The 27924-nt window shown below is 64.8% G+C and overlaps 3 protein-coding genes across 7 annotated transcripts; 1 reads left to right on the top strand and 2 right to left on the bottom strand.

Moving 5' to 3' along the window:
- Nucleotides 1–96: 96 nt before the first annotated feature.
- On the bottom strand, nucleotides 97–1927 carry NR2C2AP (nuclear receptor 2C2 associated protein). Its single transcript, XM_065699572.1, has 6 exons — nucleotides 1914–1927; nucleotides 1410–1456; nucleotides 1193–1283; nucleotides 977–1082; nucleotides 682–750; nucleotides 97–430 (listed from the first exon to the last, which is right to left on the bottom strand). Exons 2-6 carry the CDS (start codon nucleotides 1448–1450, stop codon nucleotides 315–317), a joined length of 423 nt encoding a protein of 140 aa, XP_065555644.1. The 5' UTR covers nucleotides 1451–1456; nucleotides 1914–1927; the 3' UTR covers nucleotides 97–314.
- A 6309-nt stretch (nucleotides 1928–8236) lies between these two features.
- NCAN (neurocan) lies at nucleotides 8237–22172 on the top strand. 3 transcript variants are annotated; one of them, XM_065699720.1, is made up of 15 exons: nucleotides 8237–8274; nucleotides 13610–13689; nucleotides 14682–15083; nucleotides 15546–15720; nucleotides 15795–15922; nucleotides 16467–16760; nucleotides 17087–17911; nucleotides 17994–19106; nucleotides 19533–19649; nucleotides 19795–19908; nucleotides 20063–20221; nucleotides 20310–20392; nucleotides 20478–20622; nucleotides 21146–21328; nucleotides 21429–22172. In XM_065699720.1, exons 2-15 carry the CDS (start codon nucleotides 13617–13619, stop codon nucleotides 21575–21577), a joined length of 3960 nt encoding a protein of 1319 aa, XP_065555792.1. In that variant the 5' UTR covers nucleotides 8237–8274; nucleotides 13610–13616; the 3' UTR covers nucleotides 21578–22172. The 3 variants fall into 3 exon arrangements, with proteins under 3 accessions (XP_065555792.1, XP_065555791.1, XP_065555793.1); XM_065699719.1 differs by having other exon boundaries at nucleotides 21433–22172; XM_065699721.1 differs by lacking the exon at nucleotides 14682–15083 and having other exon boundaries at nucleotides 21433–22172.
- Nucleotides 22173–22955: 783 nt separating this feature from the next.
- HAPLN4 (hyaluronan and proteoglycan link protein 4) lies at nucleotides 22956–27468 on the bottom strand. 3 transcript variants are annotated; one of them, XM_065699722.1, is made up of 5 exons: nucleotides 27216–27468; nucleotides 26223–26340; nucleotides 25559–25921; nucleotides 24593–24895; nucleotides 22956–23999 (listed from the first exon to the last, which is right to left on the bottom strand). In XM_065699722.1, exons 2-5 carry the CDS (start codon nucleotides 26338–26340, stop codon nucleotides 23659–23661), a joined length of 1125 nt encoding a protein of 374 aa, XP_065555794.1. In that variant the 5' UTR covers nucleotides 27216–27468; the 3' UTR covers nucleotides 22956–23658. The 3 variants fall into 3 exon arrangements, with proteins under 3 accessions (XP_065555794.1, XP_065555796.1, XP_065555797.1); XM_065699724.1 differs by lacking the exon at nucleotides 27216–27468 and adding an exon at nucleotides 26576–26708; XM_065699725.1 differs by lacking the exon at nucleotides 27216–27468 and adding an exon at nucleotides 26470–26708.
- Nucleotides 27469–27924: the final 456 nt, after the last annotated feature.

A 27924-nucleotide genomic window follows, 5' to 3' on the forward strand; every position in this document is an offset into this window, starting at 1 on the left:
ACTTCTCTCTTCTGCTCCAGCCACGCACCAGCATGGCCATGGCAAAGCCATGGGCTCAGTCCCGGGGTGTCCCTTACCCAAGGAGCAGCGAGGGAGGAGCAGGGACATCGTTTATTCATGCAGTCACACAGGCTGTGTCCCAGCACGGGCTCAAGTCCAGCCCATGGATCTCTGCACTAGTGTCCCTCTGTCACTGCTGTCCCATGGGACACGGGGTTCCTCTCACTGCTTCGGGGTGCAGCTGGGGGCTGTATGTCTGTCCCCCCCTCCACGCAGGGAACACAAGCGATGGGGAGCAGGCCCCCTGTGCTGCCCTAGAGCCTCTCCCCCAGCACCCCAAGGTGGTACACAACGATCCTCCCAAAGAAGTCAGTGCTGTTCTCAAACGTGATCTTCAGCTTGTCCAGCACCGTCTCCTCCACCTGGAATCTGTGTGGGATTCATAAAGGATTGAAACACGCAGGGGGATGCCAGGACACGTGGAGACCCGCTCCAAGGGGTGCACCATGGCTGGGGATGTCTGGAGCAGCTCCAGCTCTGCTGAGGAGCTGCAGCAGCAGCCCCCACAGGTCTACATTTAAATCACAGCTCTGCCATAGCCCCCCTGCTCTCTACCACCTTGGGGGGCTCTGAACTCCTCTGCCAAGGGGCTCGCCCCAGCCCGCAGCACAGCAAAGGATATCTGCATGGTGTTGCTGTCCTCGGGGTACAGGGTGGAGATTCGCTCCAGTTCTTCACCTGCTTTGCACCCTGTGGAGGACAAAATCCTCCCTGTGTCTGCTCTGCTGCAGGGCCAGGACCAGGTCCCCATCTGCATCCAAAGCAGCCCAGAGAAGCCCAGGTCTCCCCTCTCTGATCCAGCCCACGGCCTCAGCCCCTCCAGCAGTTTGGGAATAGCTGACAAATACCCTTGTGGGATGTAGGTGTGGGTAAGCTGAGGCAGAGGGACCCCCGTGCCCCCAACCCAGCTCCTCACCTTCCAGTGTGCACAGCCGGCTGGAGAATCCCCCCTGGAACTGGATGTAAAGCTGCGAGATCTTGACAGAGCGGGGGAAATCCAGGGTGACCCATTGGCACGTGCCCTGAGGGCAGGAATGACACCAGGGGTTCTGTCACAGTGGGGACAATGGGGGGTTCACTGTGTGCACATCTCCCATCCCACCCTCCGGCTCCCCCATCCTCATCCCCAAACCTGGTCCGAGTTCCAACACGTCTCCTCGCTCGCATCGAACATGTGCTTCTTCCCAAAGTGCTTCACATCCCGGTTGAGCACGGAGCTCACCCTGCAGGGACACACGGTGGGGACAGCGCCAGTGTCGGGACACGAGTCCCCTGCAGGGACTCAGGGGCCCCTCCTGGCAGCGGTGGCCGCAGCACCCCGCTGCCCCCCCCAAGGGGCCGGGACTCACCGTGCGGCCGTGCCGGAGCAGATCAGGGGCTCCACGGGCATCGCTGCCTGCAGAGAAACAACGAGGGGTGAAAATGGGGACCCCCAGCAGCACTGGGGACATCCTGAGCAGCACTGGGGAACCCCAGGCAGTGCCGGGGACACTCCGGCAGCATTGGGGATACCCAGCAGCATTAGAGGCATCTGGGCAGCACTGGGGACCCTTGAGAAGCAATAGAGACCCACGGGCAGCACTGGGGATCTCTAAGCAGCACTGAGGACCCCCGAGCAACATCGGGGACTCTTCAGTATTTGGCACCCTTGAGCAGCACTGGGGACCCCAGGCAGCATTGGGGAACCCCCCCAAAAACATCACTAGGGACGCCCAGCAGCATTAGAAGCATCCGGGCAGCACTGCGGAACCCTTAAGAGCCACGGGGACCCCCGGGACGATCGCAGCCCCCCCGGACCCCGCTCCAACTGCACCCCTCGCCCATCCCCGTCCCCTCGGGCCGCCCGCACTCACCGCCCGCTCGGCGCAGGAAGAGGCGGAGCAGCTTCACCGGGACCCACCCCCGCCGACCTCCGCCGCAGAGCTCCGCCCCCCCCCGGCTCCGGGGACCTGCGGGAGCCCCGGCCAGAGCCCTGTGCTCTTCGGCATCCCCTGAGCCCCACCCGGCATTCCAAGGCTATGGGGAGGCCGCACGCAGGGGCCCCCCGTGCAGCACCGCCGGGGGTGACCCCCCCGTGCTTCGCCCCCTCTGCAGAGGCCTCGTTCCCCCCAAGCCCCGCGCCCGGCCCCTGCAGGGTTCTGGGAGTGTTTCCTCCCCCGGCTCGCGGGGGACCCCGCCGGGCTGGGGTTGGGTGCTGCGAGTGGGTGCCCGGTGCCCTCCCGGCCCAGCGCGGTAGGTGGCACTGTGGGAGCGCGGCTGGCAATGGCAGCGGGAGAGACCGAGGGGAGGGCAGGAATCCCTGCGCATCCCAGCGTCCCGCCCATCCCAGCATCCCTGCACCCCAGCATCCATCCCCGCATGTTCCAGCACCCCTGCACACTGGGGTATTCCTGCACTTGGAGCACCCCTGTGTGCTCCAGCATCCCTGAACGCTCCTGCATCCCTGCACACCCCAGCATCCCTGTGCACCCCAGCATTCCTGAATGCTCCTGCACCTCTGCACACCCCAGCATCCCTGAATCCTCCTGCATCCCTGTGCACCCCAGCATTCCTGAATGCTCCTACATCCCTGTGCACCCCAGCATTCCTGAATGCTCCTGCATCCCTGTGCACCCCAGCATTCCTGAATGCTCCTACATCCCTGTGCACCCCAGCATTCCTGAATGCTCCTGCATCCCTGTGCACTCCAGCATTCCTGAGCACTCCTACATCCCTGTGCACCCCAGCATTCCTGAATGCTTCTGCATCCCTGCACACCCCAGCATCCCTGAACGCTCCTACACCCCTTCACACCCCAGCATCTCTGAACGCTCCTGCATCCCTGCACACTCAGTCCCTACATGTTCCACCATCCTCCTCCATGCAAGTCATGAGCACAAAGCTCCGGGAGCTCCAACCCTCCTGCTTCCCAGCATGGCAGACTCTCAGCAGGGCTGGCAATCCCCTCGGACATCGCAGTGGGAAGCCCGGAGCAGCTGTGCAGGGAGAAATCACCTCCCAGCCGCACACAGAACACAGGAGCTGCTTCAATTGATCCTCCACAGGCATCTGGAGCTGCTGTGCTTGCCTGCGCACACACATGTCAGCGCGCACACACGCATGTGCTGACACACACCAGCACACGCATGATGGGCTCCGTTTTCCTCCTCCTCCCTCCCCATCTCCCCCCGCCGAGTTTTGCCTGAAGAATTGGGTCAAAACCCACCAGAGCCATGCTTGCCCCTGGGCTAACTGTGTGCTGGGGACACATCTGGCACTTGTGCCACCGCTCCCCACGTCACCTCCTGCCCGCGCCTGCTGTCCCTGTGCCCATCGCCCCAGTGACCCTGAGGGGGACGGGGGCAGCGCTCCGGGCCCGGGGGCTCTTCAGCCTCAGCATCTTCCTCACCCCTCTCGCTCTCGAGGAACGAGGCAGGCGCTGACTGCGGCTGTGCCGGCAGCAGCTTGGGGGTGGTGCTGGCTCCCGGCTGCCATCCAGCCCGCCGAGGGGGGCCTTTGCTTTCTATCCAAGAGCTAATGGAAAGGCTGGTGCCAAACCAAGGCTCCGGCACCGATCCAGACCCCCCGCTCCCACCGGGCGTGAGCTCGCAGCCGTGGGCCACCGGGGCGCTGGCCCGGTGCCGGTGCCGGCGGTGCAGGAAGCGAATGCCAGTGCCTTTTGTGCGGCGGGTGCCGGCGTGCGAGCTCTGCGCCGTGACCCCGGCCTGGCCCGCGAGCGGCTTCCGAAGCAGCCGCGGGTCTTGTGCCCTTCGCCGTTAATGACTGGCTCCGATTGATTCCCACTTCCGTGTAAGCACCGGGGATTACCGGTGACTGCGGCACGGGCGGCATTCAGCACTGCGGCCCCTCGGCGCGGCACAGGGCCCTGCCTGTTCTCCTCTGCCTTTATTCCCCCCCCCCTAAGCAGAGGGGTCGTGGGTCCCTGGGGCACCAGGAAGGTCAGGATTTGGCACAGCCGGTAATTGATGCTAAATACCAGTGTGGTGGCATCTCCACGCTGGGAAGGAGCGGTGCCGAGAAGCACCCTCTAGAAGGGGATTGATAAAGGGTAGAATTATCTTATAATAACCCTGATTTTAAGTCACAAACTGGGGTTTCTCCTGAAGGGGTGAGAGCACTCGGCTCATGGTTGTGTTGCTGCCGTGCCAGTGTCCTCCCCGCCGGTGCTATGGCACAAGGGATGCCGGAGACATGGCACATCAGTGGTGTGGGGTTGGATGTGCCATTAATCAGCTTCGCTCCATTAATAGGAGATGCTGTAGGCAGCCAGGGGGGCGATTACTGCCCTGGCTTAAATGAACCAGCACCGTGTCCCATGTCTACCCCCAGTCCCTGCTGGCTCCTCCCCCCAAATCACCCCCTGCACCGTGGAGTGGGTGCTGGTGGGGTGGGTGCTGCGGGAGGGCGAAGGAGCGGGTCCGGCTGCCGGAAGGGGGAAGGGAAGGAGGCAGTTGCTATGGAAACAGAAAATAAAATCAATGCATCCTGCTGTTGGGTTTGGAGGGAAGTTGGGCCTGGCCAGGGCAGGGTCTCCATGTCCCCAGGGGGATGCTGCACCCCCAGACCCTTCCTTGCCCTCACTGCCATGCCCAGGTCATGCCGTGGGGCAGGATTGGCACCATCCGAAAGCAGAAACCAGCCACAGCGGGGGTGAGAAGCAGTGGGTGAGCGGCTGAGGGCAGGATGGAAGAGTGTCCATGGTGTCCATGGTGCTGGGTCTCAGCTCATCCCTTCTGCCCTGCTCTGGCCCCGGCTTTGGACAAGGCATGAGATGCCAGTTTCCCCTGTCATGGAGGCGTTCATCCGTCCATCCATCCATGCATCCATCCATTCATGCACCCACCCTCCCTCCCTGTCCCCGTGGCAGTGCCCCGAGTGCTGGCCCCAGCTGCAGTGGCAGAGGCCTCATTAATAAGCCTCTCTCCCGATGAATGTGGCAGCTCTCCTGGAACCGGCTCCATCAGCCGCTCGCGGACCTGAGCGGAATAACAAGCGGCTCTGTGGGGCACGGGACGGGGTCCCCCCGGCGGTGCAGGGAGCGGGGCTGCACATGGAGGGTCCCTGGCACCCCAGTCCCTATGTGCTCCGCACCCGCAGGATGGCAGCAGCGATGCTGCTCAGCACCCTGGTCACAGTGCAGCGGTCCTGGCTGCCAAACTGGGCAGTGCAGGAACTGGGAAGGGTCCCAGCTTCACCGCCCCCCCAAACTGGCTCTGTTATTGTGGTGACAAGGGGTGCTTTGTGACCTGCTCACAGAGGGCCAACCTCTCCCTCCCCTGCAGTGCTCCCATGCTTGCCCCCACACTGTTGGGTTGGCCACGTCACCTCACTATTGTGGCTCTTGATGGGAGTGAGACCTGGCTGAGACCCGTCAAACTCATGTCACGTGGCTCCTGGCCCCTCTGCTCTCCCCTGGGTGTCTGGGGCCAAGCCAGAGCTGTGCTGGACCCATAGGGACCCCCCCAGCCCTGCACTGGGGCTGGAGCCCCACCGGGTCTCTGCACCTCGCAGTTGGACCCCCCCACCATGGCCACCACACACCCCAATCGCCCCGTAGCCACCTCCCTGCGTCCCTGTCACAACAAAGGAAAACATCTCTGGATGGAAACTGCAGGAGGGTCGTCACGGCAACACTGCTGCAGGATTTCACCAGAAACCCAGCGTTCCGGCTCAAAACGATGCTCAGGGCCCTGCTCGCCCTGGCACACACGGTGCCAAACCTGCCAGGGCTGGGACCAAGGGAGCAGGACCGAGGGATGGAGTCACCCCATCCCCTGCTGCCTGGGGGCCACCCGGCCTGTCCCCAGTGAGGTTGGGAACACGGGGTGCAGCGGGGACCTGGTGACAGTGGGTGCTGCCTTGTTGGAGAAGCTCTGGGCAGAGCCATTGGTGCTCTGGGGGCAATGCCCCAAGGCTGGGCTGGACGTGGGGCTGGGGGTGTGGAAGGCACTGTGAGCAGGGCAAGGATGAGGACATGGGGACATCCCCCTGTGCCAGGCAGAGCTGGCTCTCTCATCTGGATGAAGGGATGGCCATGGTGGGATGCTGGGGCTCCAGGCTGGGCCCAGAGGGGAAGGGGACCTCATGAAGTCACCTCCCTGCTGGAGGGACCAGCAAGGGGGACACTGGGGCTCCAAACTGGTGCCAGTGGAAGAGCTGGTCCCACCACCAGCACCAAGGGCTGCAGTCCCCAGGCGTGGAGCTGCTGGTGCAGGGGAGAAGTGCTGTTAAATCCCCATCCATAAGCTGCACTGGCTTGTGGTTATTACGACGTTTGTCTGCACTCGAGAGGAGAGCTCCCATAACTCACTGCCAGCACCTTCCTCAGCAAGACAAACAGCAGGGCGGCCACCCTGGTCCTGCCGGGGCCCTGTGTCCCACCAGAGGTGGATGCGTGGGTGCCCAGGGTCCCTCTGCTCTCCCCTTGTTGCTCAGAGCCTATGGAGAGGTTTGAGTCTGGCTCTGCTCTCCCTATGTTTTTTTATGTGCAGTTTTGTTACCACATCCAGTTCCAGTTGGTGAAGGGTGACCCATGGGTGCTGGGGGGAGCCAAACTCATGGGTGAACTCATCTAATCTCCAGTGTGGGATTGTGCGGATCCCACCCTGCCCGTGCCACCCAGATGAAGCTTGGGAAAGGAAGATGAAGAGGTGGAGGAAGCATTTGGGCAGCAGGGAGGCGGCAGGAGGGTGGGATGCAGGTTTTGCTGTGGGTGCAGCACCTGGCTGTGGTGGGGGGCAATGGGAGCACCTTCACCCCAAAGGGTGCCCAGTTCCTTGTATGAACAGGGTGAGCATTTCAGAGCCAGCACATTGGCAGTGGTTCTGCTTCCACCACAAACCAGCTCATCCACACTGGACCATCCTCTCTGCACCCATCAGACAGTGCAGCAAACCCCAACCAGCACCCATGGGTGACCTTTCCAAAGCAGGATAGATCTGTAGAGCAGCAGCACAGGCCACCTGGATCCGCTCGGAGCAGCGAGTAGCCAGAACATCACAAATCCCATGGGATCCTCTTCCCAATCCTGGCAAACACCATGGGGGTATTAACCCCTGTGGCTGTCCCCCACGCTTGGGCACCTATGTGGGGATGGGGGACGCCAGCTGCAGGCACATAAAGAAGGGGAACAGAAGAGCTCTGTGCCGGGGTTGTGCCGGGGAGGGGGGGGCTCACAAAAGGCAGGAAACGCCGCAAAAACTCTGGCACAATGGAGTCGGAAATGAGAACTTTGCTCTCGGGTTTCCGTGGATCCTATGGGCAAAACGGGGGGGGGGGGGGGGGCGGGGGGGGGGGGAATACTCTTTCACTGCTTGTTGCCAAGTTGTGGGATACAGGGTGGCATTCTCCATTCACCATCGGGAAGGTGACACCCCTCCCCCCCCCCCCCCCCCCCCCGCACGGGGCCATATGAGGATGCAAAGGGGATGGGAGATGCTGCTGATTGTACCCTCTATAGCTTGGTAGGGATTTTGGGGTGCAGAGAGGCTGGAAGATGCTTCCCTGTTTGGAAACCCCCTAAAATCCCACTGCATCCCAGGGCAGGGATAGTGTGGGGCACAACGTCTAGGACAGGAAGGACCCCCGCAGTGACCTGGGGGGGGGGGGCTGCAGGAAAGCTGGAAGGGCTGTACGGTCACCCCTCCCTTGTTTTGGAGACCCCCTAGAATCCCACTTGGATGCAGCCGGCTCCCCCGTGAAGGGATAGGAGGGGATGCTGGATGCAGAGGAGGCCCCCAGCCTACCTGGGGGGGGCTGCGGAGGGGTTGGAAAGGACACATCACCCCCCTTTAAGCACCCCTCATCACTGCAGGGACCCCCCAAGCCCCCGCGATGTGATCGATGGGGAGGGGGCGGCTCCGGGTTTGGGGGGGGGGGTGGCCCCGGTTGGGGGGGGGGGGGGCAGCGCATGCGCGGCCGCCCCTCGCCCTGCGCCGGGCAGCGCGGCGGGGCGCGGAGCGGGCGCGGGTTCTCCGCCGCTGCGGGCAGGTGCGGGCGGGCGGCACCGGCGGCACCGGCGGGGGGGCCGCGCCTGCCGCCAGCCGCGATTGGCCCGGCCCGGCCCGGCCCGGCTCGGCCCCCTCCGGGGGGGGTCCCGGTCTGCTGCCCCCCCCCCCCCCCCTTCCTCCGCGACCCCGCTTTTAAGCCTCCGGTACCGGTGGGTGCTCGGCTCCACCGGCGGGGATGAACCTAGCGCCGTGAGCACGGCCCCAGGTACGTGCGGCACCGGCACCTTCCCCGCTGCGGTGCCCGGCGCCGGCGGCGCCGCTAGGGCAGAAACGGGACGGAGTCGGGCTGGGGAACGCGGTGGGGACGAGGGAGCTGCGGGGTACACAGGCTGGGGTGGGGACACTGTGGGTAGCGGGGAGGGCAGGGATGGGGGATGCTGTGAGGGGGCTGGGGACACTGTGGGGACTGGGGCTGTCAGGTCTGGGGATGCTGGGGACTGTGGGGCTGGAGGGGATGCTGCGGAGGGATCAGGAGTGGGGTTTGAGGCCCCGGGGCAGGTGGACAATGGGGCTGGGATCACTGGGGTTGTAGGGATGCCAGGACAAGGGGACACTGGGGACACCGGAACAGGATGACAGTGGAGGGACCAGGGCTGAGGACACAGGGACTGGGGCTGAGAGGGGCTGGGGGACTCCAGCACAGAGAGAGGCTTGGGGACACCGGCACTGGGGGACACTGGCACTGGGTCTGAAAGTGCTCCTCGTCCCCGTTCCCCACTGGTGCTGCCGGTGGTTCCCTGGCAGGGAAGGAGCTGGGAAGTTTTGCATCCCTGGGGTACCCCCGGCTGCTGGGGAGGTGATTGGGCTGGCAGCGCAGTGAAGGCTCAGCACCACCGCGGGCAGAATGAGTCCCATCCTGCATGCCCTGGCATGGGGACACCGTGAGGCAGGCTGGAGGGCTCCGGGATGGATGAATGTGGGTGCTGGTGAGGGGTTTGTGGCTCCTTGTTCCCACTCACCGATGTGGGGGCTCAGCAAACCCAGCGCCGGTGAGGAGGCCGGTGCTGGAGGCCCATCTCTGTGCCAGGCCCATCTCTGTGCCAGGCGCACCAGCCCCGGTGCTCTCCTCCCCGCTGTTGGTGCCAGGCACAGGCAATCCTTTCAGGGCCACAGGGCTGGGGCTGGGGGCTTGCAGTGATGCTGCTCCAGAGCTTGGGCTCCCGCGGTGCTTTTGGCTTCCCGGGAGGAGATAGAAAGGCGGGGGGGGCGGGGGGGGCGGGGGGGGGGGGGGGGGGATAAGAAGAGCAAATTCTAACCTGAAGGCTGCAGACTGTCTGCCTAATAAAAATCGCACCCAGCGCAGGGCCCATATTGGCCGGGATCACAGTTTTCCGAGGTGCTAATTTATTCTCGCAGGCTGGGGGGAGCGGGAAGCATCACGTTGCCTGTGAGATGTGACGGCAGCGAGGTTTGCAGAATTCCTTTGTTGTGGGCAGAGAGGAGGGGACGCGGAGCCGGCCCCGCTGCCGGGCTCCTGCCAGGGCCACGCAGCCCCCGGGGGGGGCCCTTGGCGGCGGACACCCCCTGCCCGCTGGGGTGGTGGAGGCACCGTGGCGCTGGGAGGGAGGTGGGTGCTGCGGGGGGCCGCTGGGGCCGCTGGGGTTGGGTGTGGGGTGGTGCTGGATCAGCCCCGTGGGGTGCCCACGGTGAGGGGGGACGTGCTACGGGGGTGGGCACGGGAATGCTTTGTGTGTGCTGGTGGCACTGAGTGACCCGTGGGGACAGCAGAGGTCACTGGGTCGGTGTCCTGGATGGGGGGCCCCCATAGGGCTGGGGTATCCCAAGGTGTGGGGGGGACCTGTGTCCTGCTGCATCCAGGTTGCCTTGGCGGATGAGCAGTGCCCTCCCCATCCCCTCCCACCCATCCCAACCCCTTGTCCCCCTGCACTGTCCCGAATGTCCCCTCTGCTCCGTGGGGACACCGGGAGATGCAGCCTCACCCATCCCAGCCCATGGCTTGGGGCAGGTGAAGGTGAGAGGAGACCCCCAGACTGGCCGGGTGGTCCCGGCGCCCGGCGGCCTGTGAGGAATTAAGCTGGGCTTCAGTTGAAGCTGATCGTCAGCCCCGGCTTTGCATATTCATGAGGCAGATGAATTATTCATGAGGTGACAGCTAGTGACAGATGTGAAAATGCTCGCCCGGTTTGATGGGGGGCGACTTTGCACCGCCGTTATTTTAGCTTTCTCTCGTCTGCGGTTCCCCGGCTGGGGCAGGGACAGGGATGGGGACACGGACCTGCGCCGTGTCCCCAAGGGGTCCAGCCACGTGCACCAGGGACATGGCTCTGAGCCCATGGCATCACCCTGGCTGCGGAGAGAGGCCCTGCGTGCGCAGCTCAGCCCCTTGGGTTCGTGGTGGCATGGCCAATGCTGGCTCCTTGTGCCCCCCTTTCTGCCCTGCTGTCACCGCTGGGGACGGCACGGTGATGCCTGGCATGGCTGAGCCGATGGTTCCTTCCATGGGGATCCTGGGATGGATCCTGTCCCACAGGGATCCAGCTAATGCTGCCCCCCACATCAGCACATCCAGGATCCGGGCTGCTGGTGGTGCTTAGCCACGCTGGTAGCGGCATTCCCTGCCTGCGGTGGGGAGCTGGGATCTGACCAGGACTCATCCTGTTGGTTCCATGGGACTGGGACTTGGCTGTGCCAGCCCCGGGCTGCCTCATGGGTGCTGCTGGAGCTGGTTTGTGGGTTACTGGGTCCAGAGGAGGTGGGAAGGAGACGGTCTCAACAACGCAGGAGGTGCTGAGGCTGGGAGGATGCTGCCTGCATCAGCCCCTGGCGTGGTGTGGGGGTCCTCGCGCGGGGGACACCGTGTGTGCCGGATCTGGCTCCGGCCCCAGCAGGGATGCAGGATGCTCGCCCTGACCTTGGGATAAAGTTTTTGCTGGCTCAGCACAGGGCCGGGCTTGGCAGAGGCAGCAGCCAGGGGTCCAGTGAGGGGCTGGGGGGAGCAGAACGTGACAGGGACCTTCTTGGTCTCTTTGGCTTGGAACAGAGCCATGGTCCATGAGGGACGTGGTCCTTGGGTGCCTTGAGGTGCCAGCTGGCTGGTGCAGTGTGTCCTGGGGTGGGGGGAGCCCAGGACCCCCCCCGAGGGCAGCCCAAGGAGGCAGTGGGTGCTGCTGGTGAGGCCCTTCCCACCACGGCACCTTCCTGCTGCGAAAGCAGAACCTGAGGAAGTGCTGATGTCAGGGAAGGTGCAGCCAGAGCCACGCAGCCACCCGCTCTCTGGGTGCTGCCAGCCCCGGGGTGCCTCCGCAGGGCCACGGTCCATCCATCCATCCCTGCATCCCTCCATGCCCGGCCCAGCGTGTGCCCGGCCCTGCAGCTGCCGGGGCAGTGGCTGCAAATCCAAAGAGCAACTTTCCTGTTTAACATTTAAATAAAGCCCGGGCTGTTTACCCAGCGGCGCTGCCGGCATTTGCTCAGCTCCAGAGCAGCGGGGCTGGGTAAACAGCCCACAGCTTCCAGGAGTATTTATACACTGGCACCTTAACGTGGCTCTTTGAGGCCTTTCAGGTCATCTCCCGGCCCAGGACCCTCCCCATCATGATGCTAGGACCCCACGGGGTGGCTCCAGGTTGCAGCGGGGATGGGGCTCTGCTGGGGGCTGGAGTGGCCACAGGTGGGCAAGGAGGAGGATGGAGAAAGGGAAGGTCTCAGGGATGCTGTGGGGAGGTGCTGGGGAGCAAGACCCGGTCGTTGCCCCACGTGGAAGATTCCCTCGGTTGGGAAAAGTCACCTGGAAGCTGCAGGGGTGGAGAATTGGGGGATGCGAAAGAGGAAAGGGGTGAAAAGGGCAGAATGGGAGGGTGGGGGTGGTTCGGAGGCCTGGGATGTCCCATCCCGCACCCACCACGGCACCCCCGCCCAGCAGGTCCCAGGGTGCTGGTTTGATGAAGGACATGGGCTGGGAGCTGCCCCATCCCAGACCCCAGCGCTGGGACAACTCCTGACAGCCCAGAAAGTCAAAGCGAGCCTTGCAGCGGGAGGAGCTGGAACCTGCCCGTGGCACCGAGCGATTTGTACTTCCCCTGTCAGGGAAAAGCCAGGGAAAAGTTTGGTGCTGGGGGATTTCTTCCCCGGAGCACCCCTGAGAGAGGAAGGAGCCGCTGTGGATGCTGTCGAGCAGCCCTGGGGCTGTTTGGCTCCCACGGGATGTGGCTGGGCAAAGGTGCAGTGACCCACAGCCTGGTCCCTGCTCCACACCCCAGGAATCAACCCCCACGGCCGGAGCCGGGTCAGGTCACCTCCTCAGCTTCTATCAGCAGCGGGGTTTGGAGGCAGAAAGCCCCACAGAGCTGCTGCAGGAGGGAAGGGGCTGCAAATGCGTTCTTCTTTAGAAAAGATAAAACCTACTTTTGCATCCCCCCCCCCCCCCCTCCAAAGGCCCTTTTCCAGTGCTGAAAGTTGGGGGGGCTAAGGGGGGGGCTCTTTTTTTCTTGCCATTTGGCTCTTTCTTTCTATTTTTGTCCCATGAAAGCAGAAGGGACAGAATGAGACATCAAGGGCTGGAAAATGGAGCATCAGGGGTGGGGGAACTTGTGGGCTGAGCTGAAGCCTCAGTTCTGGGCAGCTGGAAGAGGGATGAGGGGCTCCTGGTGTGCCCCCCAAAAGCCAAGTGCTCCCCAGCTCCCTGTCCTGGCCAGGGGACAGGGAACCAATGCCAGATCTGGGGGACCCAGATGCTGTAGTGGGGACCAGCAAACCCCATGGTGGAACTGCCAGTGCATGGGGGACCCTTGTTCTGGTTCAAATTCTTGGCCATGTGGCTCTGAGCTCCAGCATGGCCCCATTTGGGGTTTTAGGGTGCTGGGTACATCCCTGCTTGGCTGGTTTGGCAGCATGGAGTGACGGAGCCCGGTTTAAATCCCAGACAAAGCCCGAGGTGGGTGGTGGATGCGGTGGGAGCCGGGCGATGGATGCAGTGGGAGCCGGGTGGTGGCTGTGTCTGTGCCACCTCCATAGCCAGGCTGGGGATGCGTCCGAGTCTCCTCGGAGCCCGGAGATCGGATGGTTTCGGAGCACGGATCGTTGCTGCAGTCGATGGGTGGGAGATGTTCAGCAAGTGCCGGTGCCGGCTTTGTGCTCCCCGTGCCGCAAGCCGGCTTCGGCAGCCGGAGGCATCCGCTGCATGTTAATGCTGGGGGCAGAGCAAGAGCCAGCTCCAGTGCTGCTGGGGTTGCTTGCCCGCTGCCCCCACCATGGGATACATGTCCCATCTCCAGCAGTGCACTGGGGGGGATGTCACCATGGGTGGCACCGGTGGTAGGGGACACAGGGACAGCCCGGCAACGCAGTTGGAGGCTCAGTGGGTTGGTGGTGGCACCCATCCTCCATCCCGACCCCACAGTGCAATCAAACTCTCTCTGGGCTAATGGCATCTTGTGAAGTGGGGCTGATCCTGCTCCATCCCTGTGGCTCCCGGAGGCCGGTGTCAGCCTGGCCCTGCAGTGATTTATGGCCCGATGGCATCACCGAACAGGCAGGGAGCAGGTGAGCGGTGGCCTCCCAGCCCTCTGCTCTCATTGCAGGTCAAGCATGGTCCATGTGATGGGGGATGCCGGCTGCTGGCTCCTGCTCGGGCTCTCCCTCCTCCCCATCATCGTCCTGGGTAAGTGCCACCAGGGCTCATGAGCCTATGCGAAGCTGCAGCAAATAACGCACTATCAGCCATAATAAAGAGCAAGGGTGAATAATAACCAAGGGAGGGCTCAGCCTGCACCCCACCCCCCACCTCCCTGCCCTGGACTGAAGGGGATTAGCTAGGGAGAAACCCCCCCGGCGACCATGGACCCCCCATGCTGGGATCTGGCACGTGAGACCTTAATCCTTAATCCCACTGCTGGCACCCAGCTGTGGAGCTGAGACCCCCAAGGATTTGCTGTCTTCATGAGCCCATGTCCCCCCTATCCTGCTGCACTGGGGGCTTTGCGATCCCCCCACCCTGGCACCCTCCCTGTGCATCTTGGGGTGCAATGGCAAATGGGGAGCAAGGGGGAAGGTGCCAGGCAGGGATCAGTGGCAGGCCCTGGTCCCCGCACCCCAGTGAGGGCAGGGAGAGCAGAGCTGGGCCATGGGGGTTTCCATGTGCTGGGATTTGTGGTGATGGAGCTGGGAGCCTGCGCAGGCTGGAGCAGGATTAGTGCGGGAGGAGGAGGAGGAGAATGTGGCGCTGCCACAATTTATCCCAGCATGGGACTGGATTTGCAGCCAGGGCCACAGGGCTTGGATGGTGCTGAGTTGTTGGCAAGGGGTTCACCGCTCTGAGCAGGGATGGGGAGTGCTGGTATCCCTATGAGGAGCAGCATGGGAGCCATGGGTGCAGAGCAGCGGCTACAGCCTGGCAGCATCTGGGCTGGGGTGTGAGCGATTGGGCCAAATTATGGGTTCAGCCCCAAAGGGGCGGATTTAAGGGACAAAGTCGGTCTGCAGGCACTCGACAAGGGGGCTGCCATTGTCCTGCCTCACGCTCTTCCCTGGGGACCTCGGAAGTGCCCAGAACAGAGCCCCCAGCACCCTGCGGTGCCCCCAGCCCTCTGAACACGAGCCCTGCCAGGGCGCCTGCCGCCCATCCCCGCGGTACCTGGGCACGTCTCCCCGCAGGCTCGCAGGACGATGGGAAGGTGATCCACATCAACAGGGTGCAGCACGAGGCCGTGCGCGTGGGGCTGGGGGAGCCCGTGGCCCTGCCCTGCCTCTTCCTGCTCCATCCCTCGGCCTCGCTGGGGCCCAACGAGCCCCCCGACCCTCCCCGTGTCAAATGGAGCAAGGTGCGCTCGGCCACCGGCCAGAGGGAGGACGTCCCCATCCTGGTGGCCAAGGACAACGCGGTGAAGGTGGTGAAAGCCTACGAGGGCCGCGTGTCCCTGCCCAGCTACCCCCGGGACCGGTACAACGCCACGCTGGTGTTGCGCGCCGCCCGCGCCAGCGACGCCGGGCTCTACCGCTGCGAGGTGGTGGCCGGCATCGAGGACGAGCAGGACCTGCTGCCCCTGGAGGTGACGGGTGAGCTGGGCACCGGTGCTGCAGGGGCACTACGAGCGCCATGGGTGCCAGTGTGGGTGCTGCACCCTGCGCAGCCTTTATAAGCTGTGCGAGATGGGCAAGCCATGCACCATGTAGACCTTGTGCACTCTGCAAAAGCCATAGCCCCATGCAAGCTCTGCACCCCATGCGAGTTCTGCATCCCATGCGAGTTCTGCATCCCATGCGAGTTCTGCATCCCATGCAAGCTCTGCATCCCATGCGAGCTCGGCATTCCATACAAGCTCTACACCCCACACAAGCTCTGCACCTCACACAAGCTCTGCACCTCATACAATGCAAACCATGCACCCCATGCACCCTCCGCAAGCCGCACGAGCCATGTACCCCCTACACGCTCTACACCCCACACACCCCATGCACCCTCGACAAGCGCGTGGTCCAAGCACCCCGTGCCGGCTCCACCATCCGCTGCCCTTCCAGGCGTCGTCTTCCACTACCGCCCTGCGGGTGACCGCTACGCCTTGACCTTCCCCGCCGCCCGCCGCGCCTGCCTGGACAACTCTGCCGTCATCGCCTCGCCACAGCACCTCCAGGCCGCCTTCGAGGACGGCTACGACAACTGCGACGCAGGCTGGCTCTCTGACCAGAGCGTGCGGTAGGTGTGGGCACGGGCTGCGGGCTGGGACCCCCTCCGTGGGGCTGAGCACCCACCGTGCCCCTCTCTGGCAGGTACCCCATCACGCTGTCCCGGCCTGGCTGCTACGGGGACCGCAACAGCCTCCCTGGTGTCCGCAGCTACGGCCACAGGGAGTCTGGTGAAGAGTACGACGTGTACTGCTACGCACAGGAGCTGCGAGGCAAGGGGCGCCGCGGTGGTTGGGTGCGCGCTGGGGGTGTCTGGGGCATCCCTCTGGGATGATGCAGGGGATGCTGTAGGGGGGCTCTTCGTCAGGGGCTGTAGCAACAGGACAAGGGGTGATGGGTTCAGACTGCAACAGGGGAAGCTCAGGTTGGAGATAAGGAAGTTCTTCCCTGTGAGGGTGCTGAGGCGCTGGCACAGGGTGCCCAGAGAAGCTGTGGCTGCCCCATCCCTGGCAGTGCTCAAGGCCAGGTTGGACACAGGGGCTTGGAGCAAGCTGCTCTAGTGTTGGAACGAGATGGTCTTAAGGTGCTTTCCAACTCAAACCATTCTATGATTGTGCATGTTCATCTCTGTGCATGTCTCATCTGCAGTTTGGCTGCGGGGATGGGTGCCAGTGCTGTACCACCCGTGGTGCTGGTGCCGACTGGCCCAGCATGGCCATAGCACCCGAGTCATGGAGACCCCCGAACTCCCCTGCGCTGTCAGGCCCATCGCAGCTTCCTGTCGCCGTGTCCCCAACGGGCTCTGCTCTCTTGCAGGCACCGTGTTCTACGCCGCGGCACCGGGCCGCTTCACCTGGCAGGGGGCCCGGCGGCACTGCCAGAGCCGGGGTGCTTCGCTAGCTACCACCGGGCAGCTCTACGTGGCGTGGCGGGAGGGCCTGGACCAGTGTGACCCGGGCTGGCTGGCGGACGGCAGCGTGCGCTACCCCATCCGGCTCCCGCGCAGGAAGTGCGGCGGCGATGCCTCCGGTGTCAGGACCCTCTACCAGTTCCCCAACCGCACCGGCTTCCCCCCTGCCACCTCCAGATTTGATGCCTACTGCTATAAAGGTAAGGGGGGATCAGCTGGAATGCCAGCACCATGTTTCTTCCATAGGCTCCCCACCAGCCCCAGCCCTTCTTCCCTTGGGAATTGGTGGGCATGGCCAGGAAAATTGCTGTGAATGAATATTTAATTGGGGAATTAATGAGATAAATGAGGAGAGCTGCGCTGGGAGGGAGCCCAGCTCCATGCATCACCCTGGTGCGGCACAAGGGATGCGGTGCCTGGTGCCAAGACCCAAAGGGGGGGACGTGGGTCCCGGTTGTGCCCCGGATGCCTGTCCTGCCCCTTGCTCCCACCGCTGGCACAGCTGATGGCTGTGGTCTCACCGCAGCACACACAGCCGTGGGGCAGAAGGAGCAGGAGGAGCCGGTGCTGCCCGCGCCTGACCCGCTGGGCAGTGACAATGTGTTGGTGGAGCACGGTGAGGATGTTGGCACGTCGGGGGACATCCGGGACACCCCACACAACCGCTACAGCCTCCTGCCACAGCAAGGGCCCGCGGGGCTGGGCGAGGATGAGGATGAGCAGTTGCAGCCGGCGAGCAGCAGCCCGGTGGCACAGCGCGGTGACCTCCCTGGTGCTGCACCGACACAGGCACTGGCGGCTCGCGGGCTGGGTGATGGCACGTCCCTGCCTCCCACCACAGCCTCCTCACCAGCGTGGCCCCATGAGGATGAAGCTCTCAACGTGGTGGACCAGGCACCAGTGAGCTCCCAGCAGGATCTGGCCAGCAGCAGCCCAGCACTGCCGGTGCACGAAGACCCTGAGGAGCCCCCGGCCACACTCCTGCCACAGTCCCAAAGCCCAGCCCAGGAGCGCGTCACCAGCTCACCACCAGCACCGCAAGGGATGGGGACAGAACCTGGCGTGGCAGCAGAGACCCCCAGCACCCCGCTGGCCAGCTCCCGTGCCCCGCGGCAGAGCAGCTACCCCGGGCTCAATGGGCGCTACTTCCAGCTGCAGCGGCAGAGCCAGGACCCCACAGTGGCTGGGGACCCCATGAGGACGGTCACTGAGGCCCCTGTCCTGGCCCTGGAGGTGAAGGAGGCTGCAGCCAATGCCGTGGAGATGTGGAGCATCCCCCACGCCAGCACTGAGAGCAGCCAGGGGGAAGGCACCTACGCACCCTCCAACGCGGTGGAGGAGATCGGCCCTAGTAAGTGATGCCCAAAAAGCAGCTGGGAGAGTCCCAGGGGCTGCACCAGTGCGGGGACCCCATGGCTGTGCCTCTCTTGCAGAGCCGATGGCACCGGCAGCGGCTCCGGTGTCGCCCTCGCCACAGGCGCCTGCCCGCAGGGATTCACCGTGGTGGAGCCCCCACGCTCCTGGGGGACCCGCACGGACGCTCCCTCCGCCGGCCCTGTCCCCTGCAGCTCCCCACGGCCATCAGGACGTCACCGCCGCCGGGGCTCAGCCCCGTGTCCCCAGCACCCGCGGGGACTCCCCCCGGCCCCCCGCCGATGCCACCGAGGACTTCTCTGGTGATTCCGTGTCCCAGGAGGACGGTGGCCCCATCCCTCCACGGCCCCCGCTGCCCCCGGCCCCGCTGGTGGCCGAGAGCCCCGAGGTGCTCCTTTGGCACCGCGGTGCCCGCAGTAACGGCAGCGGGGCCCCGGGTGACGGCTCGCTGGAGAGGCAGAAGAAAGCGGTGACCTTTCTGCACCCAGGTGGCCCCTCCATAGGGGACCCCACCACCCCTGGCCCCACCGAGGTGGCTGCTCCCCAGCCCCAGGGTGGGCTGAGCCCCACAGCTCCCCATGGGCCACCTGAGCTGCTGACCCAGTACCTGGATACTGGGAAGGGCTCAGTCATGTCCAGCAGTGGAGCAGCCGTGTCCCTCCCGGTGCGGGATGTCCCCAGTGAGGTGACCCCATGGGCTCACACTGAGTGGCCGGTGCTGGAGCCGGCAGCCGAGGAGGGATCCACAGGCTTTGCCCCTGGTCCTACCAGCCGCGCTGCACCAGGGCTGGGGGGAACAGAGCATCTCCTCCTGTCCCCGCCTGGCCCACGGCAGCACCCCACCAGCCCTGGTCCCCCGGTTGTCCCCAGCCATGAGGATGCACCCACAGCCCCTGGTGAGGAGTATGCCTCCGGAGAGGTGAAGAGGGAAGAGCCCCCCGTGCCCCTCGGCTCCACCACCCGCAGCCCCTGGCCATCACCCACCGCCCCCCACCCATGGGAGCCGGAGGCACTCGAGCCCCCGGGTGCGGGGCCGCTCTTTGAGCCCTCCATGGCAGCAGAGCTGGAGGGAGCCCCGCTCCTGGATGCTGACAGCGGGAGCGGCGAGGAGCCGGCACCGGAGGAGCTGGAGCTGCTGGCCTGGGCAGGCACCGGCAACACCAGCCAGCACGGTGAGCGCGGCGCTGATGGGCGCAGGGACGGGTGGCAGCGGAGCCTCGGGGGTCGTTTCCCCTCCCATTGCGGTGCCAACCCACGGGGCTGACTCTGAGGTGGGGGTTCGGGAGGGTCTCTCCGTTGACCCAAACCGATTCCCTGGCTGGGGAGCTTCCACCAGCAGTGATGAGCCAGGAGCTGAGCTGTGAACATGGGGGGAAAGCGTCCTCTCTACATAGTTAGTATTTGCAGTTGCTGGTAATAGCGATACCAGCGGAGAGGCGGCTGCCGGCGGGACACAAACAGGCAACGCACACACCCCCGAAGTGCAGAGCCTCGAGCAGGCGGAACCGGCAGTGCCGGGGCAGGTCCCGGTCCTGGTTTCCCATGGCGCGGGTGCTGCGGTGTCCCCCCCGTCCCTCACCCCGGCTCCCACCCCGCAGCTCCCTCAGAGCCGTGCCAGAACAACCCGTGCCTGCACGGCGGGACCTGCCGCGCCAACGGCTCCGTCTGCGGCTGCAGCTGCGCCCCCGGCTTCACCGGCGAGAACTGCGAGATCGGTGCGTGGCGCCTGCGGGCCTCGAACCCGCGGCCTTGGGGCTGCGGAGCCCCCGTCCTCGGGCACCGCCGGCAGCGGTGCTGGAGGGGACGGGGGGTTTGGGGGCTTGAGGGGGTCTAAGCCGCAGCCCCCCCTTGTCCCCGCAGACATCGACGACTGCTTGTCCAGCCCCTGCCAGAACGGTGGCACCTGCATCGATGAGGTCAACTCCTTCGTCTGCCTCTGCCTGCCCAGCTATGGCGGCAGCCGCTGCGAGAAAGGTGGGGAGCGCAGCCCCTGCGTCCCCACGGGGCGTGTGGCCATGGGGGCCCATGGGACACTGCCCAGTGCCTGTCCCTATGGGGATGAGCAAGGGGAGCTGCTCCCTGCATCGCCCTGGGGGTGGCCGCCTTCACCGTCCCCTTGTCCCTGCAGACACGGAGGGCTGTGACCACAACTGGCACAAGTTCCAGGGTCACTGCTACCGGTACTTCGCACGCCGGCGTTCCTGGGAGGATGCGGAGCGGGATTGCCGCCGCCGCGCCGGCCACCTCACCAGCATCCACTCACGGGAGGAGCACAGCTTCATCAATGGTAGCTCCCCATCCACAGCCCTGCGAGCATCAGCACCCCTGCGTGCTCTTCACTTTCCTGTGCAAGCCGTGGGTCCTTCTCTCCATAGGCTTTGGGCATGAGAACACCTGGATTGGGCTCAGTGACAGGATCGTGGAGCAGGATTTCCAGTGGACCGACAACACCGGCTTGGTGAGCCCCTCAGAGGTGCATGGTGGGGCTCAGGGTGCGAGGATGGGGGGTACAGGGGTTCTTACCCTCTCCCGTGTCCCACCAGCAATATGAGAACTGGCGGGAGAACCAACCCGACAACTTCTTTGCGGGCGGTGAGGACTGCGTGGTGCTGGTGTCCCATGAGATTGGCAAGTGGAACGACGTGCCCTGCAACTACAACCTGCCCTACATCTGCAAGAAGGGCACAGGTACCCCTGCCCCGGTGTCCCCCAGCCCGAGCCCAGGTTGGATGGGGCAACCTGGTCTAGTGGAAGGTGTCCAGGGCTGGAGCTGGAGGAGCTCTAAGGTCCCTCCCAACCGAAACCATCCCAGGATTCTATGATCCCAGGCTCATCCTTCTCAGGGAAACCTCTCCCAGCCCTTAGTCCAGAAAACCTCGAGCAGCTCCCCTTAATCTCCATTTTTTTCTCCCCACAGTCAATTCCTTCCTCTCCACGTCAGTTTGTTTCATTTCCCACCATTAAAACTATTAAGCCTCATCCCTTATCTCGGAAGTTCTATTAACCTCCAGCTGCTCGCCGGGATCCCGCCGGCCGCAGTTTAATGATGCTCTTGCCCCAGTAAGGCCATTAATTAATGAAGTAAATCCTGGGGAACATCTTGCTGCCAACTCCTAAAGCATCCACCACGCTCCAGCTTGCAGAGAGCGGCATCGGGTGTCCCTTTGTATGGTGGTAGGGGGTGATGTGGGTCTGTGTCATCCCCCCCCAGTGCTGTGCGGGCCCCCGCCGGAGGTGGCGAATGCCTTCACTGTGGGGAAGAAGAAGGAAAAGTACAGCATCCACTCCAGTGTGCGCTACCAGTGCGAGGAGGGCTTCACCCAGCGCCACGTGCCCACCATCAAGTGCCACAGCACCGGCAAGTGGGACCGGCCCAAAATCCTCTGCACAAAACGTTAGTGGGGACTAAAGGGGGTCCAGGGAGGGTCAAGGCACCGGGTCCCTCCCAGGGCTGTGGTTCCTGACCCCGCCGTGTCCCCTCTTGCCCCTGTTAGCCAGGCGGTCGCACCGAGCACGGCGGCACCACCACCACCGGCACAGCCACCAGCACCACCAGCACCACCACCACAAACCCCGCAAGGAGCGGCGAAAACACCGCAAGCACCTCCGGCTGGACTGGATGGAGGAGGGCCACTACTTCTAGAGCCGCGGGACAACGAAGCACAAGGGTCCCTGATGGGACGTGGTGACATTTCCCAGCCCCTTCCTACCCCTTCTCTTTTATAACCCCCTTGGCTTTAGCTCCTAGGATGCCCGGCCCCGTAGGGAATAGGATCCAGAGGGGGCGGCTGCGTGTGCGCCCCCAGCCCTCCCTGCATGCCCCATACTCAGCCCCTCCCCGGCCTGGGGTCGAGCCCCCAGCCCTGCTGGGGGGACCCCCCCATCCGTCCCTGGGGGCTGTTCCCTGGCTGGGCTCTGGTCCCCTCCCCAAAGGGGGGGTTATTTGCCTCCCCCCATGTCCCACCTTGGCCACGTGTCTCGCTGGCCCAGGGTGGCTCTGGTTTTTTAGCAGCCCCACCGTTTTCCCAGCCCTTGCCCATGGGGGACCCTGCCCGGCACTGGCGCTGCCCCTGGGGCCGTGTCCTGCTCTGCCACCCCGGCCGGGCTTGGTTTGGTTTTCCCCCTCCCCATCCATCGTCGGGTCCCCGTTGGAGTCGGTGTGTGTGTGCGTGTGTGTGCGTGCGTACGGCGCTTTCTGATCTCTGCTGTTTGCGACGGGCATTGTCCCAGCCCCTGCCCCCCCCCCCCCGGCCATTTCTGACTCTGCCTTTCTGTACTGCTGGACATTTTAATAAAGTTTTTTAACAGTTGAGCTGCCCCATCCCTGGCAGTGCTCAAGGCTGGGTTGGGCACAGGGGCTTGGAGCAAGCTGCTCCAGTGGAAGGGGTCCCTGCCCGTGGCAGGGGCTGGAGCTGGAGGAGCTTTAAGGTCCCTCCACCCCAAACCATCCCATGACTCTCCCAGCGCTCGTTTTCCAGCCCCACCGCTGCCTCACAGAGATGGTGATGGATGTTTCAGGGTGCTGCCTGCATTAACCACAGGTGCTGCCCCCCCTGGCTGCCATCCATCAGCGTGTGATGGCCACCGCCCCTGCTTCCCATTGTCCTCTCCCAGGGATCATGGTGCCTGGGGGGTCACATCCCCATGGCTATGTATTCTATCAGTGCTGGCAGTCAGTAACGGTGAAGGATGGGCTGTGCTCAGCTGGGCTGGGCATGGGGGAAGCCACCAGCCCCCTCTGGCCCCCTACCCATGCTCTGCCATCCCCTGGGTGGCTCCTGGTTGCTGCCAGCACCGGGATGCTCTGGGGTAGCTCTGCTGATCCCTTGGATCCAGTCCCGATAAATGACAAGGGATGCTGTTGGGATGCTCCAAACATGCCCAGCTCTGGCACAGCAGGGCCAGGGGCTCTGAATAGGGCAGGAATACAAGGGCATAGCCAGGGTTCCCTTGCACCCGCGGTGCCCCTCAAGAGTGGCACCAGCCAAGGACACACGAGAGCCCGGCTCAGCTCTCCAAAGCGGCCGAAGCTTTTATTTCATCTACGTCCAGCTCACGAGCGCCAGGGCTGCAGGAAGCCTCGAGCCGGGGTGCGGGGCACGGAGCCCACCCAGCACCTCCCCGCTCCCACCTCTGCTGCTGCTGCACGGAGCCAAGCACTGAGGAGCTGCCCGAGCCCCAGGCCGGGGTGTGCGGCTGAGCTGGAGGGGCTGCGGGTGCCCCCGGTGACCCACGCTGCACAAAGCAAAGCCCAATACCCCCCATCCCCTGCAGAGACCTGCCGGTGCCATGGTGCTGGTTGCATCTCCCGGTGCTGCATGGCCCCAGGGGCAGGGCAGAGCTGGGGACCATGGACATGAGGATGAGGACATTGTGGGGCTCAAGCCTGCTTTGCTCTGGATGGGCCTTTGGCACATGCAATGCGCTGATTGCCAAGCAAGAGCTGCGATGAGCTGGGAGCCAGCCTTGGGTCCGAGCGCAGGCTCCTGGCTGGGTTAATGAAGCTGCTCCCCTCCCGCTGCCTCAGTTTCCCCAAGTGTCACCAGGCTTCGTGCGCAGCCCGCGGTGCAGCTCCTGCACCCGTAGCGCGTGGGCACCTCTCCCAGTCCAACACAGGAGCTGCCTGCAGCTCCCCACGCTGCGGGGCAGCAGCACCAGGGAGCCCAACACAGAGACGGGGTTGTCCTGGCCAAAAGGTTGGGGTGCTCCCGCAGAGGGTGACCCTCACACACGATTGGGGTGCCCCCCCCCACCCAGTGCCTTCTCCGGAGCAGCCTCCCCAGCCTTTTTAAAGCAATAAACCCCAAAAAGCTTGTACTTCTTGTCGGGGAAGCCCAGGTTGCGCACGCCGGGCTCCCGGCCGCCGCAGCGTGCCCGCGGGTTGACAATGGGGTAGCGGATGCTGCCATCCTCCAGCCAGCCCGCCTCGCAGCGGTCCAGCAGCTGGATCTTCCAGGCAGCGTAGAGCTGACCCACCTTGGCCACGGCCGCCCCGTTGTTCTTGCAGGCCTGCACCGCCTCGGCGTAGCTCAGCTTGCGGTACGTCTTCAAGAAGTACACTTTGCCTAGGGGGGACAGGCACAAAGCAGACGTTGTTGGGGATGGGGACATCCTGTATGTGGTCCGGCACTGGCATCCAGTGCGGCGGGATGGAGCAGGGATGGGGCTGTAGACCTTTCCCCAGTGAGTGTTTTGGAGGGGAGCAGCCAGCTGGGCTCTGGGCAGATTTATGGGGTCTCCTTGTGGTGATTACACCAACGATTTATTCTGCTGTCACCACTAAACCAACAGCGGCGGAGCCCCTGCGGCCCTGCCAGCAAGGAGGGATCCACACAGCCCCGCAGCCTGCCCGGCTTCCATCTATCTTGCCCGGCCCTGGCCTCATCCATCACCCTGGCTGTTTGCTGCTGCAATTCCCTCCACCCCCTGCTCCTGCCCAGAAGAGATGGGTTTTGCTAAAAGCACAAAGGCAACAGGGACAGATCCTGGTCCTTGCTGGGGGTCCCCGGCACTGAAACCCCACTTGATGTGTGGGGTTGCCCAAGGAAAGCATATGCGGCCGCATCCTTTCCTCATTCAGAGCTGAACCACCATGGGAAACCCTCCCAGCCAAACCAGCGAGCCAGGTGCTCCGTTCCTCAGTTTCCCCCCCAGTTACCATTGAGGTTGGAGGTGAAGCAGAAGGCATCGTAGTGCTCGCTCTCCTTGTGCCGATACCCGTAGTTCCGGACCCCCACCGGCGTATCCTTGCGGCCGCACTCTTCCCGTGGCCGGGAGATGGGATACTGCACGGAGCCGTCCTCCAGCCAGCCGGCATTGCACCAGTCCATGCCCTCCAGCCAGGCCTGGTGCAACTGATCGTGTGAGGCCAGGATCCCGTCCTGCTCCAGGCACGCCTGCTGGGCCTCATGGAAGTTCAGTGTGTAGCGGCCCAGGCGCGGGTGGTAGGGGAAGATCACGCCTGGAGAGACAGAGAGGAGGGGCTGGGGTACAGGGGGGGGGTCCCCCACCTCCTTTTGACCCAGTGGATGGGGTCATCAGCAGGAGCTGGAGGGGAGCAGGGGCTGGGGCTGCGGGCTGGAGGCAGCGGAGGAGAGCTGCCGGCACCTCTGCTTGGGGAGTTTGAGTGCTCCAGGCTTTGCTCAGGAACCCCAGCCCCTACCCCTGCAACTGCAGGGACCCCTATGGCACCCCAGGGACCTCTACAGCACCCCAGGGCTCCAGGAGCTGCTGCCTGGGGACCTGGGGACATCAGTGGTACCTGCAGAGGGCCCAGCCAAGCCCCAGCATCCCCAGAGCAAGCCCATACTGGCCAGAGCTGTGCTACTGCAGCTCCTGAGCCCCCATAAAAGAGTTTTCCCACTTCCCCAGCCACAGCAGCCCATCCCAGCAATGCTGCTGCCACAACCTGATCTGTCCTGGTGCTTTACGAGGCAGCACCACTATCTATCTCCAGCATTTATTAGCTGCCAGCCTGTAAACCTGGAGCAACAATAAAAGCCAGTAACAAGCAATAAACCACGGCACACGCCAGAAAAAACAACCGGCCGTAAAGCAGGACCGAGCCCAGCACCGGGAACCGCGTCCCGGCCAAGCCCCATCCCTGCTGCAGCAGCATCGGTACCTTCGAGGTCCAGCTTGACCATGCCGGCGTCGTCCTCCAGCTCGTTGGTGACCTCGCACTCGTAGCGGCCGTAGTCTTGCAGGGTGACGTTGCGGATGATGAGCGAGGCATCACCGAAGCCGTCCTCCTGCAGCGCCGTGCGGCCGCGGTAGCTGCCGAACGCCCGCCGCGCCTTGCCCAGCGCCACGAACACGTCTACGAAGGCCATCGGCTCTGTCACCTTGGTCCACTTGAGGCGGATCTCGGCCGGGTCGTGGGCAGACACGTCGTAGTGGTAGCGGCAGGGCAGGATGATGGTGCCGCCCCGGTGGGTCACCACCTTCCCTGGTGCTGTTTGCACCACCACGGCCCCGCTGTCACCCTCTGCAAGGGACACCAAGCTCAGGCGTGTCCCTGTCCCCAAGCCTGATGCTGCCTCCATCCAGGGCACGACCCACAGCGGGGACAAGGAAGGCTGGGGGAAATTTTGGGGGGAATTTCCCTCTTCTGGGGGCTTTGCAACCCCCGAGGAGGGTTGGGTGGCTCCTGGCCAGGGCAAAGGGGACACAAGGAAGCCGTTTAGTGGATATTAGACTCAACAGCTTGATGGCTGCAGGCCGGTCCCCTCCATCCCACCGTGGGGGTGCAGCCCAGCTCGCTCCTGCACATCCCCATCCCTGCTCACCCATGACATGGACCACCTTCTTCCGTCCCCGGGCGCTGGGCACCGTGTCAGAGGCGAGGACGCAGGCGAGGAGCAGCAGAGCTGCAGGGAGAGCGGCCCAGGGGCTTCGGGGACACATCTGGGGGGAGAGCAGAGCCCCTCAGCACCCACCGGTCCCCCCGAGTGTGTGAGCAAACAGAGCCCCGGCTTCAGCAGCGATGCTGGTCCCTAGCGCGCACCCCCTGTGGGGGAGCTCCTCGCCTCCCACTTCACCCTCCCCAAGCAGAGGGGGGTGACCGGCAGCGCCGGGTCCTGCTCTGAGCATCCCCGGCCCGCAGGAACCCCCGTGCCCCGCGGCCTGAACTCCGCTTCACCCGCTCGGTTACAGCCGGGATGAATATTTCATGGCAGACGCTCGGGGCTGGATCTCCTGAGTTATTTATGTCGGCGCTGGCACATCTGGAAACTGAACTGATGGCGCTGGAGTGGCTGCGGCGGATGGAGCCCCCCAGAGCCCCCCGGCAGCGTCCCCCCTTCCCTGGGGCAGCCAGGGAAACATGCGCCGGAGCCCCCCAGCTCCTCGGGGCTGCGACATTCCCCCCCCCTCACTGCAGGCTGGTGCCTGAGCCCCGAGTTCTGACGGGGTGCCCCAAACCCCAGCCGGGCTGTGGGTCCCCCTCACGGTGGGGATGATCCCTCCCGAGCGCAGTGGGGCTGGGGAAGGGGAGCCAGGGAGTGGCTGTGGGGCAGGGGGAGGGGGGCGGCCCCCCTGGGGTCCCGGTGAGCGGTTGGGAGCAGGGGGAGCGGGGCAGCCCCTGCGCTGCCGCCGCGGTGCGGTGTTGCAGTGCGGGACACTGCGGCGGCAGCCCCGGGGCTGCGGGACGCCGGTGCCCGGGGGCGAGCATCGCAGCGCCCGGGGTTGGGGGAAACCGGCCCGGCCGCAGGCAGCTGCCCCCGCCCGGGGCCCCGGTACCCGCGGGTCCGCCCCGGCTCCTCGCAGCCCCCCGCACTCACCGTGTTTCTGCGGGCGCCGGTGCCGACCCGCGGGAGGGGCCCGGCCGCAGGAGCGCTCCGGTACCGCCGGTGCTGCCGGTGCGGCTCCGCGCAGGGGGCGGCACCGGGAGCTCGGCCCGGCCCTGCCCCGGCTCCCGGCGCTGCGCAGGGCCGCCGGCTCGCCAAGGTCACCGGTGCCCCGGTACCGCCGGTGCCCCCGGCCAGGGATGCGGGGGGAACCCGAGGGTGGAACGAGTTTTACCCCGTAATGCCCCCTCCAAGGGCAGCGCGGAGCCACCGCCAGCACCCACCCCTGTACCCCCCTCCTGTACCCCCACCCGTGCGCACCCCCAGGCTCACATCCCCCAACCCCACCCTGAACCCCTTCAGCGAGGGCGGCAGGGACCCCCCCCCAGCCCCTGTACCCCAAAGGGCAGGAGGGGTCAAAGTCTGGCAGCTCCTCCGTGCCCCTCGGGTGGGTGACACGGGGGGTCCAATGCGGTGCTGCGGGGTGACAGCCCCAGGGACACCGGCGCAGAGGCCGAACCTTCGCTCCTTTATTGTGTAAACAGTGTTTTCCTGGCAGTCCTCACTCCGTGTCCTGCTGGGGTGGGACGGGGCCCCCACAGCTCCCGCAGCCCCCCACCAGCGGGACCACCCCAAGCCCGGGCAAGGGCAGGGCTGTGGCTGCAGCAATGGCCCCGCAGAGCGCCCCGGGGTCCTCCTGGTG

The sequence above is a fragment of the Lathamus discolor genome, chromosome 21, assembly GCF_037157495.1.
Source record: "Lathamus discolor isolate bLatDis1 chromosome 21, bLatDis1.hap1, whole genome shotgun sequence".
In the NCBI taxonomy this organism is placed as follows: Eukaryota; Metazoa; Chordata; class Aves; order Psittaciformes; family Psittacidae; genus Lathamus; species Lathamus discolor.